This window comes from Stegastes partitus, unplaced genomic scaffold, assembly GCF_000690725.1.
Source record: "Stegastes partitus isolate 25-593 unplaced genomic scaffold, Stegastes_partitus-1.0.2 Scaffold1321, whole genome shotgun sequence".
Lineage (NCBI taxonomy): Eukaryota > Metazoa > Chordata > Actinopteri > Pomacentridae > Stegastes > Stegastes partitus.
Genome location: NW_007579052.1, coordinates 95106 through 111334, shown reverse-complemented (window position 1 = coordinate 111334; position 16229 = coordinate 95106). Strand labels below are relative to the sequence as shown.

The following is a 16229-nucleotide window of genomic DNA, read 5'->3' as shown; positions in this document are numbered from 1 at the left end:
GAGTTTTGGTTTTACCCAAATGGTGTCACGCAACTTGAGGTACGTCACTTGTGTTTTTCTATGTGTTAATGGGACGTGATGCGGGTTCAGACTGATGCTGTGTGACACTGAAATGTTCAACCCAGTAAGATCGCTGTATGACTTTTACAGAAAAGTGAGCAGGGTGCAAAGTCAGACGTGAAACTGATCCGTTCAGATGACATCAGATTAATGGAAAGAAGAAGGGTTAGAGTTGCCAAGGACTTTAAGGACTTTTAAATTATGTGACCTTAAAGGTCATGATTGAAAATTCATTTTCACCCCGTTTGATAAGTTGCCTGATTTGTCCATTTCAGTTTTGAATTTTAAGCCAACATGGGCAAGAACACCTGGAATAAGTTTAAAAAATGAAAATGTAAATATCCAATTTTTCAAGGCAACCTGGTTTAAAGAAAAATATCTTTCAATATATTGTTTATTAGCAGTTATGAACATGTGCGTTTATCTGTGTGCGTGACAACTGGACATGCTCCACATGTAGATCCTATTGATTACCTCACGGCCTGCTCTGCAGTCGCATTCAGCACATGTTTTGCTGTTTGTTGCACACACAGTCTGCAGCAGGACCACACATGTTGGCCCACATTTATTGAGCCCTTCATGTGGTGGAGCAAATTAAAACCAAACAAGTGTACATGGTATGTTAACTTATTGCTCCCGAGAGCCCAGATTTAGATTCGAATTTACAACTCGGTTAGTTGGTTTTAGTGGCGTTTTATTGCCTCTCATCCTATAGGATTAAAAAATAATACTGGTAAACACAAGCATTAGGAGCGTGGTTCTTTTTTTTTCTGTAGTTCTGTGATTTTCAGATTTCTCCAAACTTATCATTACTCACGTCCTGCTCTGAGTTGGTCTTTACATGAATGACTTCTTTCAAGTCTTTGTTTGAATAAAGAACTTCTCACGTATCCAGTAGATGCCTCCGAGGTGACTGAAACACCAAACTCTGAACCCCCACAGCGTACAGTGACTCCGGCTAACAGTGCCGTAGTTTTTCTCCAATAGCCTGGATTTAATTGTTGCTTGGAGGGATGAGCAAAGTTGAATCACTGCACACAAACACACACATACAGCCACTTCTGAATGATCTCATCATGCGGGTCTTTGCCCGCAGCAGCACTACACTGAACGACAGTCGTCCTACATATACAGCATGAGCCATAAACCTCAAAAGCATGATGATGGTCTGAAGCCATTTGCTGCAGTCTAGTTACCAGTTTAATTAAAGATTTATAGCAGAATTAGGGGAAGAATTGTAGACAAGATGCATAACTCAGGTTAGCCTCTGTTTATATAATTAGCTGTTAAAAGTAGAAAAGAACTAACGTGGCACAAAAGGCATCTCCCCTATGACTTGACCTTTTAGACACACCAGCATTTTGGCTTCAGGGCTGAACAATTAATGGATTTCTAAGCAAAAGTGTGAACTGAAACAATGCGATCATGGAGTCATAAAGGCTGCAATATAGGATGTATGTTATGTCTAGTGTCTGACCCAGGGCTTGAGCTGATGTGTTAGTAGTCGTCCTCCTCCTGCAACAGTCGTGCTTTTGATTGTATCTCACGTGGTAGTGCTTCATCATGTTTTACATCTATAACAAAGTGAAGATTGAACTTGGCTTTAAAAGTATATATAATCGCAATTAGATGTTTTCCCTGAATGATTCATTCCTCGTTGGCCAGTCAGCTCACCACTTGGATTCAGAGTGAAATAACTCAACTACTGACTGGATTCTGGGGAAATTTTGTACAGAGACAACATTTTCTTTAGCACTACCACCTTTGTACTCCATGCATTCAGCCTTAAAGCTATGCACTTGTGGCCGAACCATATTGATCCAGACACTCACCACCCTATGAGGAACTACTGGTCGCTATGGGCAGGTTTTCGGTGTGAGTTGTGACCTGTAACGGCTTATCTAGTGACCTGTTCAGTAGCATTTGAAAGTGTCTGCTCTTGTTCTAAACAATTTTCAACAGTTTTTGACTTTTCAGATGACTCTGTGTATTAAACCAGAAGTATTTTGAGGAAATGTTGTGCTTTTATGTTCATCATGTCAACCAAACTAATGAAATTCCCCACAGCTGTGTTAGCACGCTACCAACTGAGAAGATGAACATGGAAAAGACACCTGCTAAAATCAGCTTGTTAGCTTTGCTGCTGTGCTGCATGGAGCATCTCAGAGCTGCCAGCATGGCTGCAGACTCTTGTATTAGTGAAGACTCCATGTTCGTTATTTTAATTTTTTTAAGTGCCTTTTGTAGTAATGGGTGTACACACTGCACTTTTTTGGTGCCAGTTAAGATGTTTCCATTGCGAAAAACAATTAAAACCAGTGTTTAAAGGTGGTACTGAACGCTTGCTGACAATTTTTCTACTTTTATTCATGTTTTAGTTGTGGAAAGTTCACATATGAATTAAAAAACGTATTGAATTTCCCTTCTAGGATAAATAAAGTATTTTTCATTTCATTTCATTTCATATGACTGCTGGTCTTTGTTTGCCTTTAACTTATGGGAAGTTTGATTTCTTTTCTTATTTCAATTCTGCATTTAAACATCTTTTAAAGTTGTTCTCAAATTAGCACCACATCTGGTTATCATATGAGGAACAAGACTCAACTTTAACATCTTTTTCAGCTTGAATAACATAAAATTATGATAGAAAATGTAGTACAGTAAAAAAAATAATATTGCCGTTACTATTGCAAACAGTTCTGAAGCAGCAGAGTAAGTCTGAAATACTAACATACTGCTCCACATACTGCAGGCATAACTGCAACCTCCATAACCTCATCTGCTTAGTCAAGCTCTGGCCCAGCCGTATGTTGTGGCCCCCAGCTGTAGGCGTGATGCATAGCTGACTCCCATGATGCCCTGCCACAGATGTCACCTGTGTCATGTCAGCCCTGTTGGATTAAGAGCAAGTCGTGGTTAGTCGGCATGCCTCCGTCAGACAGAGGGATAAGAACAGAGGCTGTTCCGGCCTCATATTTCACATTCAGAGGGATGTTTCTCTGATTTCAGCATCTAGTTTTGGTCTTGCTTTTATGCCCGTAGCTTGCTCTTTTCACAGTGTCTTATTCCATCATGTTGGACTCTCCCACAGCTCTCACCGCTCTTGCGATTCTGAAGTTTCGGGGTTTGAAGTCTGATCACATTCATGCATGACCAACACCGCTGCTACTGCTGTGCATTTGTATGCAGGCTGGCGAGGAGAGAAGCGCCTCGGTCCTAATGCTCTCACAGTCTACTGAGCTTGTACTCTCGATCAGGGCAGAGCTTGTGGCTTGTCGGCACTGTGTTGAATCTTAAAAACTTGTGCGGTTGTTTGAGACAGAAATTAGGTCCTAAATATTTCAGCCATAAATTTTTTTTTCTCTTTTAAATTGGCTGTTTAGTCGGCAGTTTCAGTTGGTTGTTTTTTGTTTTTTTTTCACGAGCCAGACTGAGTGAATTGTGTCTTAGCGTTCTCTTACAGGAGGAAGCAGGGAGCCTTGTAGAAAACCTGAACTGAATCAGAGGAAGTATTACACAATAGGAAGTGGTGTGCTTTTTATGTGAGTCTGTTTGTTCCATGTTTTTTTTTTAAACTCTGCAATTAGTCCATATTTCACATGGTTAGATGCAGTAGGACAAAAGAACAAGCCTGTTACTGAACCCTTAACGTGGATCTGCAGCCTCTCTGGTATTGTTATATTTCTCGTTTGTGTCGTTTTAGCGTCTTATAGCTGAGCCTAAAGGGGAACCATGAAGTCTTTTGTAATCGGTTATAGTCAGTGTGCGTGAAGGATGCATCAGTTGTGTTGAAAAGGCAACAAAAGTAGTCACTCGGGTGTTGAACTTGTGTTTAGTTGAATGTTGTCAGAATAATAAATGTTGATGTTTTCCTACAAATCAGAAGTTATTTGTCATTAAGTCTTTGTCGACCTGTGTTTCAGAGGCTGACCTCTGCTGGAGGACTGTGACCCGGGGCCACCTGCCAGGCCGGGCCTCCCTGCTCCTGACTACCAGTCACACATCTCCACCGCTGGTAAGACCTCACGCCCAGCTGCACCTGTAGTCGCACCTTTTCTGTTCATAAATATTAGATGTGTGCTGACGCTGTGCTGCATTTGTCGCTGTAATCGTAACACCTGAACATGCTGGCTGTGAAGCAACCCTTTGCTTAATGCAGTTCCAGTGTATTTGTAAGTGAAGACATTTACAGTATTTTTTTCAGTGCAAGAATGCATTTCGAAATTCAGTCAGAGCCAATAAACTCAAGTTAGGAACTTACGCAGTTGATCTGTTTTCATCACAATATGTGTCTTTGTTCTGTGCAGTATAACGTGGAAATACTGAGAAAACACAGAGAAGGAAATTTGCATTACAAAGAGCGTCTCTTTGGAAGATAAACACAGTTTAAACTGCCAAAGCTCCATATTAGCTTTTAGGAATTCCATTTTTTTTACTGTCTGCATATTCCTGCTTCCAAGTCCACAAGTCGCTTGTCTGCATTATTGTCCGTCAATGCAAAGTTTGACCATTTAGCTATTTTTACACTTCCGAGTATTTTCCCCCTCTCCAGATCACCATCTATAAATCTGCTCCTATTTGTTTACGTGGCTATTCAAGTCTATTCGAGGACATAACTCTTATCTCTCCCAATTTGAATTGGCTGCAATACTTGAAGGGAAGTTGTTGAGAACATTAACATACTGTACGTCACTCATGTTGCTGTGCCTGTGTGTTTTTTTTTTTTTCCTCCACTGTTTCAAACCAAGTTGGTGCATATTGAAGGAATAAATGAATGGAGACATTTGCCTTAAGTGGCAGTTGAGTCAGTCAGTCAGTCGTTTTGCTTTCTTTCCACTGGTAGTGTTTTCCATGCTAATGTGGGCTCAGCGTAAGTGGGAGGAAGAATCAGATAACTGCTGTCTTCGTCGCTTTTATTACAAAGTTTGGCTCAAATCACAAACAAAAGTTGTATTTTGCATTTCTTGCATTTTCATTTTCACCATTTTTAGTTTTAATTCAGAGAATACAGCCCCTTAAAAGTAATATATGTGTCATTTTTAGGGGGACATGCTCTCTATGGATGTTGTGTCCCAGCTTGTGTGGAATGAAATCATGTCCCTCCTGTGTCTTTTTACCTCTTACTGCTTGAATTTAACAAAGAAAAGGATGTTTATATACTGAAAAAAATCATTAAAGCTGTAAAGGTCCTGCTTTAATTTGGACTCTTGCCACTTCCTCCTCTTGCTGCACAGTTCAGTCTCTTGCTTTTGGTCAGGTGGAAGAAGAACTTTCACAGAGATTGCTACACCTGTAATTACCCGTGTTAATAAAATTACAACCTTCTTTACTGACATATCCTATTGAGGTTTAAACATGTTCAGAAAGTGAGTTTTAGGACTGTATTAGTAGCTCGTGTGCACAGATACAGACATGTCATTATGTAAGACTGCCTGTGGTGCACCTATGCCTATTATAGTCTTAATGTGCCGTGCTGTGGGTGTATGTGTAATGCTGGCTTAGGAAATGAAGTGCATTGTGGGCCATAAAAAGGAGTTGAGTAATGTAGGTGCTCCCGGCTTCCTGTTCCCCTTCAAGGCCGGCGTGTTTATGTAACTACAGGGCACAGGGTCACCGCTCACACGACAAGCTGCCAGCTCCGACGTGTGCGATTACATTACATGTTTTTCGTTTTGTGTAGTAGCCGGTTGTGGTTTTAACCTTTTTAGTGGATTTACGCTCTCAGATGACCTGCAAGCTCCTGATTTTTTTTAGCATTTCAGTCGTACTCGAGGAACAGTTTTTAGCTCTCAGGTTGCCTCTCTGCACCTCACCCCATTAAACATCCCATCATTTCCTCCCGCTCGCATGTCCGCCCATCCCTGTTGTATTTTCCTCCGTGTCTCCTTGGAGATTGTTACCATGACACACAGCTATCGTTCTATTGGCTGAGGCCCCGGTGCTGGAATGCTGCGCCGTTTTTTGACAGCTAAGCCTCAGGTGGTTCATATATAGGATCACTAAGTCAGCGTAACCCCGAGAGAAACCTGTGCTGTGCGCGTGTGTGTGTGTGTGTAGAGGCTCACGCAGTGCTGCCGTGCTGCTTTAGTCAGACTCAAATCCATTCACTAAAATAGCCTGAATGGCGAGCTATTTTAGTTAGCACGCAGTACACAGCCCCGTGGCGGTACAGGGGAGCAGTATACGTGTTGCATTATACATGGAGAATGGGGCTGACTTAATGCAGCAGCCTGAGTTTTGTGTGAATAGAAACAGAGTGGATTAGCCACGCTAAGCCAGGGGGAGGTGTGGTAAAGTAGCTTGAGGTGAAGCTTTTCTTGCCTTTCATAATTGGGTTCATACTGCCCTCAGCTGGCGAAGCTTCGTACTGTATTATCTGTGTGGCTGAAGCACAGATAATATAGTTTTTGTAACCTTGATGCCTCTAAAAATGTGCCCTAGTGAAGACAAAAAGTAATATTTTTGATCTTTTTAGCTAATTAGTCAGTGGAACGCACTATGAAAATGTCTTTCACTACATGAAGTATCAGTTGCTCCACTCTTGACTCAGCATATGGAAGATGCTCTGGCCTCCTGCTCGCCACCCCACCCTCTGAATAGGTAATTTGAGATGATATGTCTGAGTGGGTGTAATATGTAGAGTGGCTTGTTATGTCAGCTAAAAGCTCCCAGCTTCTCCTCGCTTATCTATTATTTATGCCACTGGAGGGTTGACACCGTGTAACTTCCTGTGCAGGCTTCCTTAAGGGAGGCTGCCATTCCTCAGCAGGCGCACACGGTGGACAAACTTCATGTCTGGCAGACCAGTTTGAAACACAGAATTAACATTTGCAGAAATGTCTTTTTAACCTTGCGTGTGAGCACCAAGCTGAAATGGCTGCATGTCAACACCGGGTGGTGCTCTTGGATCAGCGCTTCTTCAAATAGCAGTGAAATGTCATGCAGCACAAGTTAGAGGTTTGTCTTATTTTGTGACAGTCTTCTAAAGAATCAGCTTATTGGAAATGTTGTCACTTGTCATTTGATTTACTGAATTTAGGCGTCCATAAAGCCAGCATGTGCCGGTATAAGGTTTGGGAGTGGTCTTCCCCATCGTTCCCGCCTTGCGTGCACAGTTGATTTCACCCTCCAGATGGCACTCGCCTCCTGCTGAATGAAACCGCCGGCGCTCTTCAGTCTGACACTCATCATCCCTCCAAAAATCCTCCTCTGTGCCCCACCCAAAATCCTGTTAGGGTAATATTGTGCAGGGAAAAAATATTAAACATGATGCTGCACTGTTTTTTAAATTTTTTTAAATTTGGTTTAATTTCTCTTTACATCCACTCATGCAAACCAGTCTGCTCCTGAATGCTTGCAATGCGAAGAAGTAAGATTTAAAGATGCAATGACATTGGTGAGTCACATTCAGTCAGAAGGTCAGCCAAGTAATGATGGTTTCGGGGGCTGTTTCTGCAGGAGAATGGAGGATCTGTGTGTGAATGGGTTTAGGAGGCAGCTGCCCCGAGGGAGGTACTGCTTAGACCAACAACAGTGAGTCAATATGCCCCCCTTAATGATTTCCTAACACATCCCAGGAAGGAGTCAGAGGACTCTCAAGGGCAGGGCAGGGTGGGGAGGGCTTCCTTCTGAGGCAGATGTTCGACGAAGAGAGTGGGGAATCAAAAAATGTGTCTCAAAGTTCATACAAACAGCTCTTTGGACTCTTTAGATGTATCTTTCAGTAAGTGTTTCCAGCTTTTTTTTTTCTTTTGGAATATGGAGCAGCATCTTCACTTGATCACACAGGCCCATGTGGTGGAGGCGTGTAGGTCTACTTGCAGCCTTTTTATCAGTCAAATGCATTGATCTGAAATTAACACCATTCAGGCTGTCAGCATCTCTCACTGAGTTTTTTTTTTTTGATGGTGTAAAGTGTTGTATTGGTGTGACTGAGGAGCGGCGCTAAGAGCCTCTCCATAGAGCTCAATTTCAATGGAGCCAGCGTTTTAGCTGACTCTTGTGTATGTGCCTGTTGCCATGGTTTCCAACTTTCATCAGGTGCCGTCCAAAAAGAGGAGCTTAGCCGAGGATGAGGCGCTCCCACTTTCATCCTCCTCTCTGATCTGCTTCTCTGGACGAACCGCCGGCTTCATGTGTTCATTTACTTTTTTTGCGGTGATTGGGTTCATCACGGCCGTGCGGGAGTTGTTTTTATGGAGGGGAGTATTTTTAGCCGCCTGTGTAGTTGTAAGATCAGACAGCTGATAACTGGATGTCACCTCGAGTGTTGCCGTCAGTCGTCATGATTCAGTCTTCCTGTAGATTTGTTTTTATTCGCCCGAATCTGGGTGAGGGGGGTATTAGCCGATGTTTACCCGGGTGCAACAATACAGAGGCGTGGCTACAAGGTAATCAAGTTCACCCCCATAAACAAACAAATTCTAGACCCCTCCCTTTCCTTGTCGCCATGCAGCCCACCCCCCCTTAAGCCATTTTTAGTCAGCTGGGGAGGATTCGGAGTAGATGGGGTGGGGGGTGAGGAAAAGTGGGGGAGGAGGTGGTGGGAGGCGCATGCAAGCCCCATTTGGGGAAGTGCTCCCCCATTTTCTGCCTGTCGAATCGGGCCAGTGTCAGTGAGCTCCGGCGGGTCCAGCTCTGGCCGAGTGGGCTAATGCGATGTGGCGTGTCACCCGGGGAATCTAGGTCAAGTTTAAAGCTGCCTCGATCTGCCCGCCTCTGCCGCAGTGTGACGCTTCAAATCCCTCCCCTTCCACACACGCAATAATATTCAACACGCAGCCATACAAACGTTAGTATTTTACTTAAATGTTGGACACAAGCAAAAAAAAATAAATAAAAAAATGAAGCTTTCCCCTTTTGCAGACCCACATTATTTCAGACATATACACACAGCTGCCTCGCCCCATCCCCCCCCTCCTCTTCCTCCTCCTCCTCCTCCTCCACACCCCAGGCGAGCTCTCAGCCTGTCCACGGCTGAACCCACGTGATGCTGCGTGCTGTGGCTGGGGAAAGGGAGGGCGTTGTTTTTCCTCCATAGTAAAGCAGCAGGGCACGTGGATCCTCATGCTGCAGCCGAGTAGTGGAATGTCAGCACTATCCTCCCCTCGCATTAGCCAGCCATCAGCCCCCCGAGCCGTGTTTGTAGGACGTTGCCGCAGTGCTCGGTTTCAGCCGTGCCCTGCTCCTCGGTGTGCTTATTAAAGGGGAGGCACAGAGCCGGGGAGACGTTAAAAGGCAGTGCCATCCAGAGGTCAGGCTGCTGCATGGGCGTGGCACTGTTTTGGTGTCTTCACCAAATAAGCTTCAACCTCCCTGCACCATCTGCAACCTGCAAATATTCCGGATGCAGATTTTTTGTTGTTTTATGTGCAGCATTTTCACATTTTATTGCGGTGTTTTCATGCTGACAACATATGTAATTAGAATGCAATAATTTGCTCATGTTCATCTTTTTTTTTTTTTTTCCAGCAAAAGAAATTGATCATAATAATGTGAATTTGCTGAGCTGCACAGAAAAATTAAATCACATAAAATCCCTGAGTGCTCGCTGCTGGAATTAAATATTTCTCCATCCTTCTAGTTGACTTCATTCCCCTACTAATCTGCTGTTTTTGGCGCATTACTTCATCTGTATTAATATATTCATGTGCTTTCAAGTCCTACTACTACTGTACTCGCTGTTCACCCAGAGCTGGCGCCTGATTGGCTGCTGCAATGTTTTCAATGGCACCAAATTTTTTTTGACTCCATGGATACAGTGAGCTGTTGGGTAGATCAGCTCAGCCAATAGGAGAGCTGCGCGGGCTCCAGCTTGTCAGATTCTGCCCCTGGCCTTAGAAGCAGCCCTCCCTCCCTCACTACGAGCACGCGATGGCTCAGTGGGGGGGTTCAAAACAACAACAAGGCTGTCGTCGGGCTCTCCGTGGTGCCCAGGACATGCCAACACTCCTGGGTACAGCCACTGAGGGAGGGGGGGGGCGTCTGTTCCCCAATCTCTCTCTGATACAGTATCTGTGGCTCCCCAGCCAGCACCGTCCCCCTCTTACTACACTATCACCAAGCAACCAGTTACACTTAGTTGTAAAAATTGTCTCTTTAAAGCAAGAGCTGCCGCCGTCAGAAGCCCACATAAGCTGCTGGTTTATAACTTCATGTTTATGCAGTTTTTAAACGAATGTCATGATGAATTTCGAGTGGGAAAGTGAGAAATAAAAAATAAAAAGCTGCAAAATGTACAAGTATAATCTGCTGTTTTTTTGTTTTTTTTTTCTGGTGCACTTGAAGATTCTCTGGCGGACTTTGAAATGCAGCCACATAAATCCCCGTCCTTAAAATGACCTCATTTCAAACAGCACAAGGGAGCACTGCTGGGCCTACAAGGCTGCCAGTGCCCTCGTTGAGGCGCTGCGAGTCCAGACCGCTGCCGCCAGCCAGCAGGCGCGATCGGCCCACTCCCAGTCAGCGAGCGGCTGAAAGGTGGCAGTAGAGGACCAGAGGAGGCCTGGCGGTGATGGGCAGTGCCCGCATCATCCAGCAGGGTGAGGTCAGTGACAGCCCTCATCCCTTCTGAGGCTGGATCAGGTGCTGCTTCCCGACAGGCCGTGAGGTGCCAGCGTTGGCACAGTCAGACATTCAGGTCACATTAGTGGAGGGTAATAAGACGAGGCTGGACAAGGCAGGTGGGTCTTTGCAGGTGGCCACTGGGTTTGACTAGTGAAGAGCAGTTTTTAAAAGGGGCTTTTAAGGAAATAGAAGTAAAAAAAAAAACAAAAAAAAGCACTGTTTATGCACAGTTAGAGAAAACATGTTCTGGTTTTGAGCTGACACCAAATAAATTGGAGTGAAATTGCATTAGTAGTGAAGAAAAACAATCCTAAAATACTCAGCGGAGCTCAAACTAAAAAGTGTTTTGTTATTTATTCATCTAATTCTTGTTATGATCCATCTATTACCTGTTTAGTCTTTAAAATGTCAATGAAAAATGGCATTTTGATGTCTTGTTTTGCTTCACAACAGTCCAAAACCTTTTTACTATCATAGGAGACGAAAAAAATATTAACATTTGAGAAGCAGAGACTTTCAGGCTTTTTGCTGAAAGATTACACCTGATAGATTCTGTCAGTTTAAGCACCTGCTCTAAACTCTAAACTCTCACTCAGTCATGTAAAAAGTGTCTGCTCATCACAAATATTTTAAAAATGAGGACATGACCCACTGCTGGGTTTTCAAGATTCAAGAATACACATAACCTCCCCTCCCTGCTCGACGCATCTCATGCATTTTAAAACCAGCCCATCCAACCCTCTGCTCCTGACTGCTGAGTGTGTACTTTGCTCTGTCGCAGCACCTCCCTGTCTCCCAGAATTACCTGTGTTGGCATGATTTATCCTGTCACCGCCGGCCCTCACTCAGTCACTTTGGCTTTTCACCTGTCACTCATCTCACGTGACATCTGCCTGCCAACTTTGTCACCATCCTGCGCTGACCCGCCTTTCACCCACCCAGAATACAGCCTGTCCACCTCCGCTTTGCCACCGAGGGTGAAATGTGTCTCCGCTGATGGAGCCCCCGCCGCCGTTGTTTTTTGTTTTTGCGCGCAAACCGCAGCAGATCTGACCTCGGCTTCTGAGGAAGATCGGCTCTGTGCTTTCTAGGAGTCAGAGGATCAACAGAGCAGTGAGCAGTGCAAGGTTGTCACTTTTCATTGCACAACACGCAGCTGAAGTGTACACTGAGTACAGATATGCAGTATGTTTGTATGTGTGTGGCATGGAAAGAAGGTATGGGTTTAGTGTGACTGCTGATCCTCAGCGTCTCATCTTTCTCTCTTTCTTAACCTACAAGCCCCCTGAAGATCATTTACAGCAATAACCTGCCACAAAATGGGCCAATAACTATCATCATAGATCAAACTGAGCAGTAGAGAAATCTGGTGAAGTGTGTGAGTTTTTACAGGAATGACCCTCCCTGTATTAATGATTCATGCTGCATAGACGCTAAATGACAGTGGTTTGTTGTTGGTTAGCCATTTCTAGGTCAATGGGCCTCACCTCACGGTGCACAGCTTTTGGTTTTGGTGCAGGATCATATCTGCTCCCTCTACACTCATCTAGTGGTTAATGCTCTGAACTCTAAACGGTTTCTGAGTGTTATATACTCCTGTCACATTTTTACTCACTGTGGGCTCATTTCTCACTGTGCACCTCTTTAGAAACAGCTCAACCATGGCTAGAAGTACTGAGAACTCAGAAATGCCTCTTTGTGCATTATAGCAATTGTATGATGCCATAAATCATAAAAAGGGTCAAACTAAAGTTGAATGTCTGTGATTATTTTTATATAAACTGACCAAACCTGCTATCACCAAGTGCCTACTGATGGTACCAATGCACGAGGAAAAGCGGTTTCTACATACAATTTATATTTTACTACCTACATATTTATTTAAATTCCCTACTTGTCTCCTCTCTCCTCTGTGGAAACACTGCCTGCAGTCCCTGAATGTTTGTCATATGACCGCTGGTTGCTGCTGACTCACTTATAAGGAGTGCAATTTTGGTTTTGTTTGTTTGCTTTTACTTAATCAGGTTTGATTAAATGTGTTTTTTGTCTCCTTAGCTTTAGATATTTCCCGATGGAACCACGTGTCACAAATAAGACGTTTCTAAATGTGACAAATGGTTTCGTTTGAGTGAAGAAACTAGAAAAAAAAACATGTCTTTCAAACTCACTGGAAGGTTTTGGGGTGCAGGCAGTTACTAGTTGTTCAACGCCTTGTCCAGCTACTTAGTAGTTTGAGGCACTTAAACACTTAAAGAGAAACTCTTGTATTGGCTGCTCTTATTTAAATTTAGGACCTTTTCACACTTGAATGTCCACTTTGTGTTGCATCGCCTACTTTTGATCAGGTTAGTTTTGATGTTGCATTGCACTGATGAAAGCACATTAAAGACCTTTACATGACACACTGTAGCCTCCTGTTGTACTCCTGCTATCATCGCCTACGTAGGCTTCATCTCCCTTTACTCCAGATAGCATTGCTCTCCTGTCCTCTCATATTCTCTCTCGCATCTGCTCAGAAAAGATGTAGAAATTGTCTGAATTTTTATGACCACATAAAAAACTTCCCATCTCCCCAAGTGCTACAGTGGCTCATTTTTTCTTTCTGTATTTCTCTCAGTAGGTTGCTGTAACTATCTGTAATTGGTCTGAAAGTCTGAACCATCCAAAAAATGTTTTCATTCTAGAAACTGACACAAATCATGGTTAAGTTTGATCATGATCGTGACCAAATTGTTTCATTGGACTGTTTTGGACTATGGCTTTACACCTGTAATGCAAATATTCTTCATTTTGTGTTCTTAGTATTCTGGTGTTCTTCTGTTTTTCTTTTTTATATTGTATATATAGTGTATGGACCTTGCCTCTTTAAGTTATAGTTATTTGCTTGCTTTCTTGCTGTCACTTTGCTGCTGTAACGTTTCAAATTTCCCCTTGTGGGACTAATAAAGGATATCCTATTCTATTGTATTCTAGTTTTGGTTATAATCAAACTGAAAAGTCCCGACTGAACAAGCTGGATGTTGTGGGGTTTTCGTACAAAGCCACGTTTGCATTCATTGTTTGTCACCAAATACATGTTGCACAAGTTGTCCATTCTTGTGAAGCATGCACAGATAGAGTGATTAAAAACTCCACAGGGTGCCTTTAAATGTCCTTTGGTTTTCTACTCTATTTATCACACAGAATAACAACAGTGCGTGCTCTGGGATGGTGTGATGCTTTATTTATTATTGTTATTTTTTTACATTTTATTGATTAAATTTTCATTATTAGCGAGAACTCAATGTGATCATGAGATTATTCATATTCTGCTTCTGGATTGCATTGCAGCTGTCTTACACTAAGCTCCTGCAGTAAATATGAGGTGTTCTTACCGTACCACATGCACTGTAGGTACTTGCATCGCTGAGGAATGTTAAATATTGATGTTGTGCTTCGGCTCTTATGACCGAGACGCTGCGCTTCCTGCAGACATGGTGATTCTGCAGAGACGATCAAGTGAATTTCAAATCATGGCGCACAATTGCAGACAGACCCAAGTTTATAACCAGAACAGGCTTTCTTCTGCACATTTACATGACAGCATCTTTTATGAATGTTTAATTAGATGCATTATTGTGCTGCAGACAAACACGGACGTCATGCGTGAACACCAGATTATATCCCAGCGGAGGACGGCGAAATGGATTACTTTGCATGTAACTGCCCGTAAATGCTTACGAATGCTGGGAAGAAGCTTAGCAAAGCGGAAAATAAATCAAACCGTGTTTTTTTTATTTTATTTTGGGGTCTTTATGGTTTGACATCTGGTTGCTAAGAGCCAGGAAACAGACAGCGGAGGGGGTCCGAGGGGAGCGCTGGTGTCTATGAGCGGCGGGCACATCTGGGGCACCACTGGGTTCAAACAGGCACCAGAGCAGTGAAGCAGAGCATTAAGAGATGCAGTGGGTCCGCCAGCGAATCTCCACCTGCTCACTACATTCTTTTTTATTGATATTTCTCTCTTTTTTTCTTTCCCTCAACAGGTATCATAACATGGGGAACCTACTGAAAGTTTTGACATGCACAGATCTGGAACAGGAGCCCAATTTTTTCCTCGATTTTGAAAGTGAGTTTCTTTTCAAGTAATTGCTCCCACTCCTGATATCGATCACATGAATATCTTACCATAGCATTATCAACTCCAAACTCTAAAGTCTTTTTTTTTAAAAAACCCCCCTCCCTCCCCACTTATCTTTTTGCACGATGTTCCTCCCAGCGGCAAAAGAATCAAATCTTACCAGTGGAGCTGCACTTTTCCATCAACCTGCCTTTTCCATGCTGAAGTGTGTGCAGAATATCAATCAGGGCAGAGTTGCAACAGAGCCCCCCCCTCCTTCCTCAAATGTAAAGCACTGAAGTTCAGCTGCTGTGTAGCCCGAGGCCCCTCAACACGGCTTGAACCTGCACTGTACTATTCTCACACTTGGCAAACCTAGAGACTCAGGAGAAAACAATTTCTCATACAGTTCAGGCTGTTTCTAGGTGATTTTTATATTAAAAGAACATCAGAGTTTTCTATCCAACCGGTGCGTTTATGCAGCATTTGCTTGGTATGGTAAAGTTTTGCCTAAATTAACCACTTTTTTTTTTTTTTTTTTAGCTTTCGAACTGTTTTCAGAGAGCAAGTTAGCTGGGAAGCGCTCACACAGGAGAGATCATGAGTTTAAATTGAAAGAAATGAAACCATATGCAACAATGAGACAATAGCGGCTGTTATGAGCTCTGTTTTATGTATCTCATATGTTACACTCATCACACTTGGCAAGGTGTTCTAGCTTCAGGTGGTGGAAAAGGTTCAAAGTGTTGCTAGTCTGCACCGCCACTTCTCTCGAGCCTAAATAAAAACTCCCAAACTGAGCTAACTCTGTACCCAGAGCTGTTGCAAAGCTACGCGAGTGTGCATAAGCCCTCCCCATTTGTCTTCTTATCTTCCCGTCTCTCAGCCAGGAAAGTGGGTGGTGTCAAAACTTAATGAGAAGCGGTGGGAAGACGAGATTATTTCAGCGAACTTTCATTTACATAATTGAAAGTTGCCCATTAAACTTTCTGTGTTATCGTAGGATTTGATAGATTTCCTCGAGCTGTATATTACTTTATGTTGAGTCGGTGTGAATACGGATTACATCCCAATCAGATTTGCCCCGCTGACCTTGTTGTTGTTGTTGTTGTTGTTGTGGCTCGCAGATGCCCAGCCCACAGAAGCAGAGCGAGAGGTTTGGGACCAGGTGGACGTGGTGCTGAAGGACGCGAAGGGGATCCTGGACGAGCTGCAGGCCTACAAAGGAGCAGGGCAGGAGATCAGAGAGGTGCACCTGATGCTTTTATCAACCGCTGACTGATGGCACACTGCCCTGCTGCAGAGTTAAGACTAGACTGTCTTTTCCTGCTGCGGGGAAAGCATGTTCAGGACAGTGGAGTGTACTCTGATGCTGCAATAGAGCGACTTTATGAGCACATGAGTCGTCTAGGTTTGCATGTAAATGGATCGGATGGCCTTATAATTTAATAGTTTAGTCATTTGCAGCATATGTTGCTTCCTCCTTCGTGTCCACTTGGCTGGT

The 16229-nt window shown here is 43.5% G+C and overlaps 1 protein-coding gene across 1 annotated transcript in view; it reads left to right on the top strand.

Moving 5' to 3' along the window:
- fam49bb (family with sequence similarity 49 member Bb) overlaps positions 1-16229 on the top strand; it is a 40324-nt gene that overhangs the window by 8275 nt on the left and 15820 nt on the right. The window contains exons 2-4 of the mRNA XM_008298484.1: positions 3984-4075; positions 14652-14734; positions 15853-15974. Of these exons, the coding sequence (XP_008296706.1) occupies positions 14662-14734; positions 15853-15974 (195 nt within the window). The 5' untranslated portion in view covers positions 3984-4075; positions 14652-14661. The remainder of the gene's footprint in view (positions 1-3983; positions 4076-14651; positions 14735-15852; positions 15975-16229) is intronic.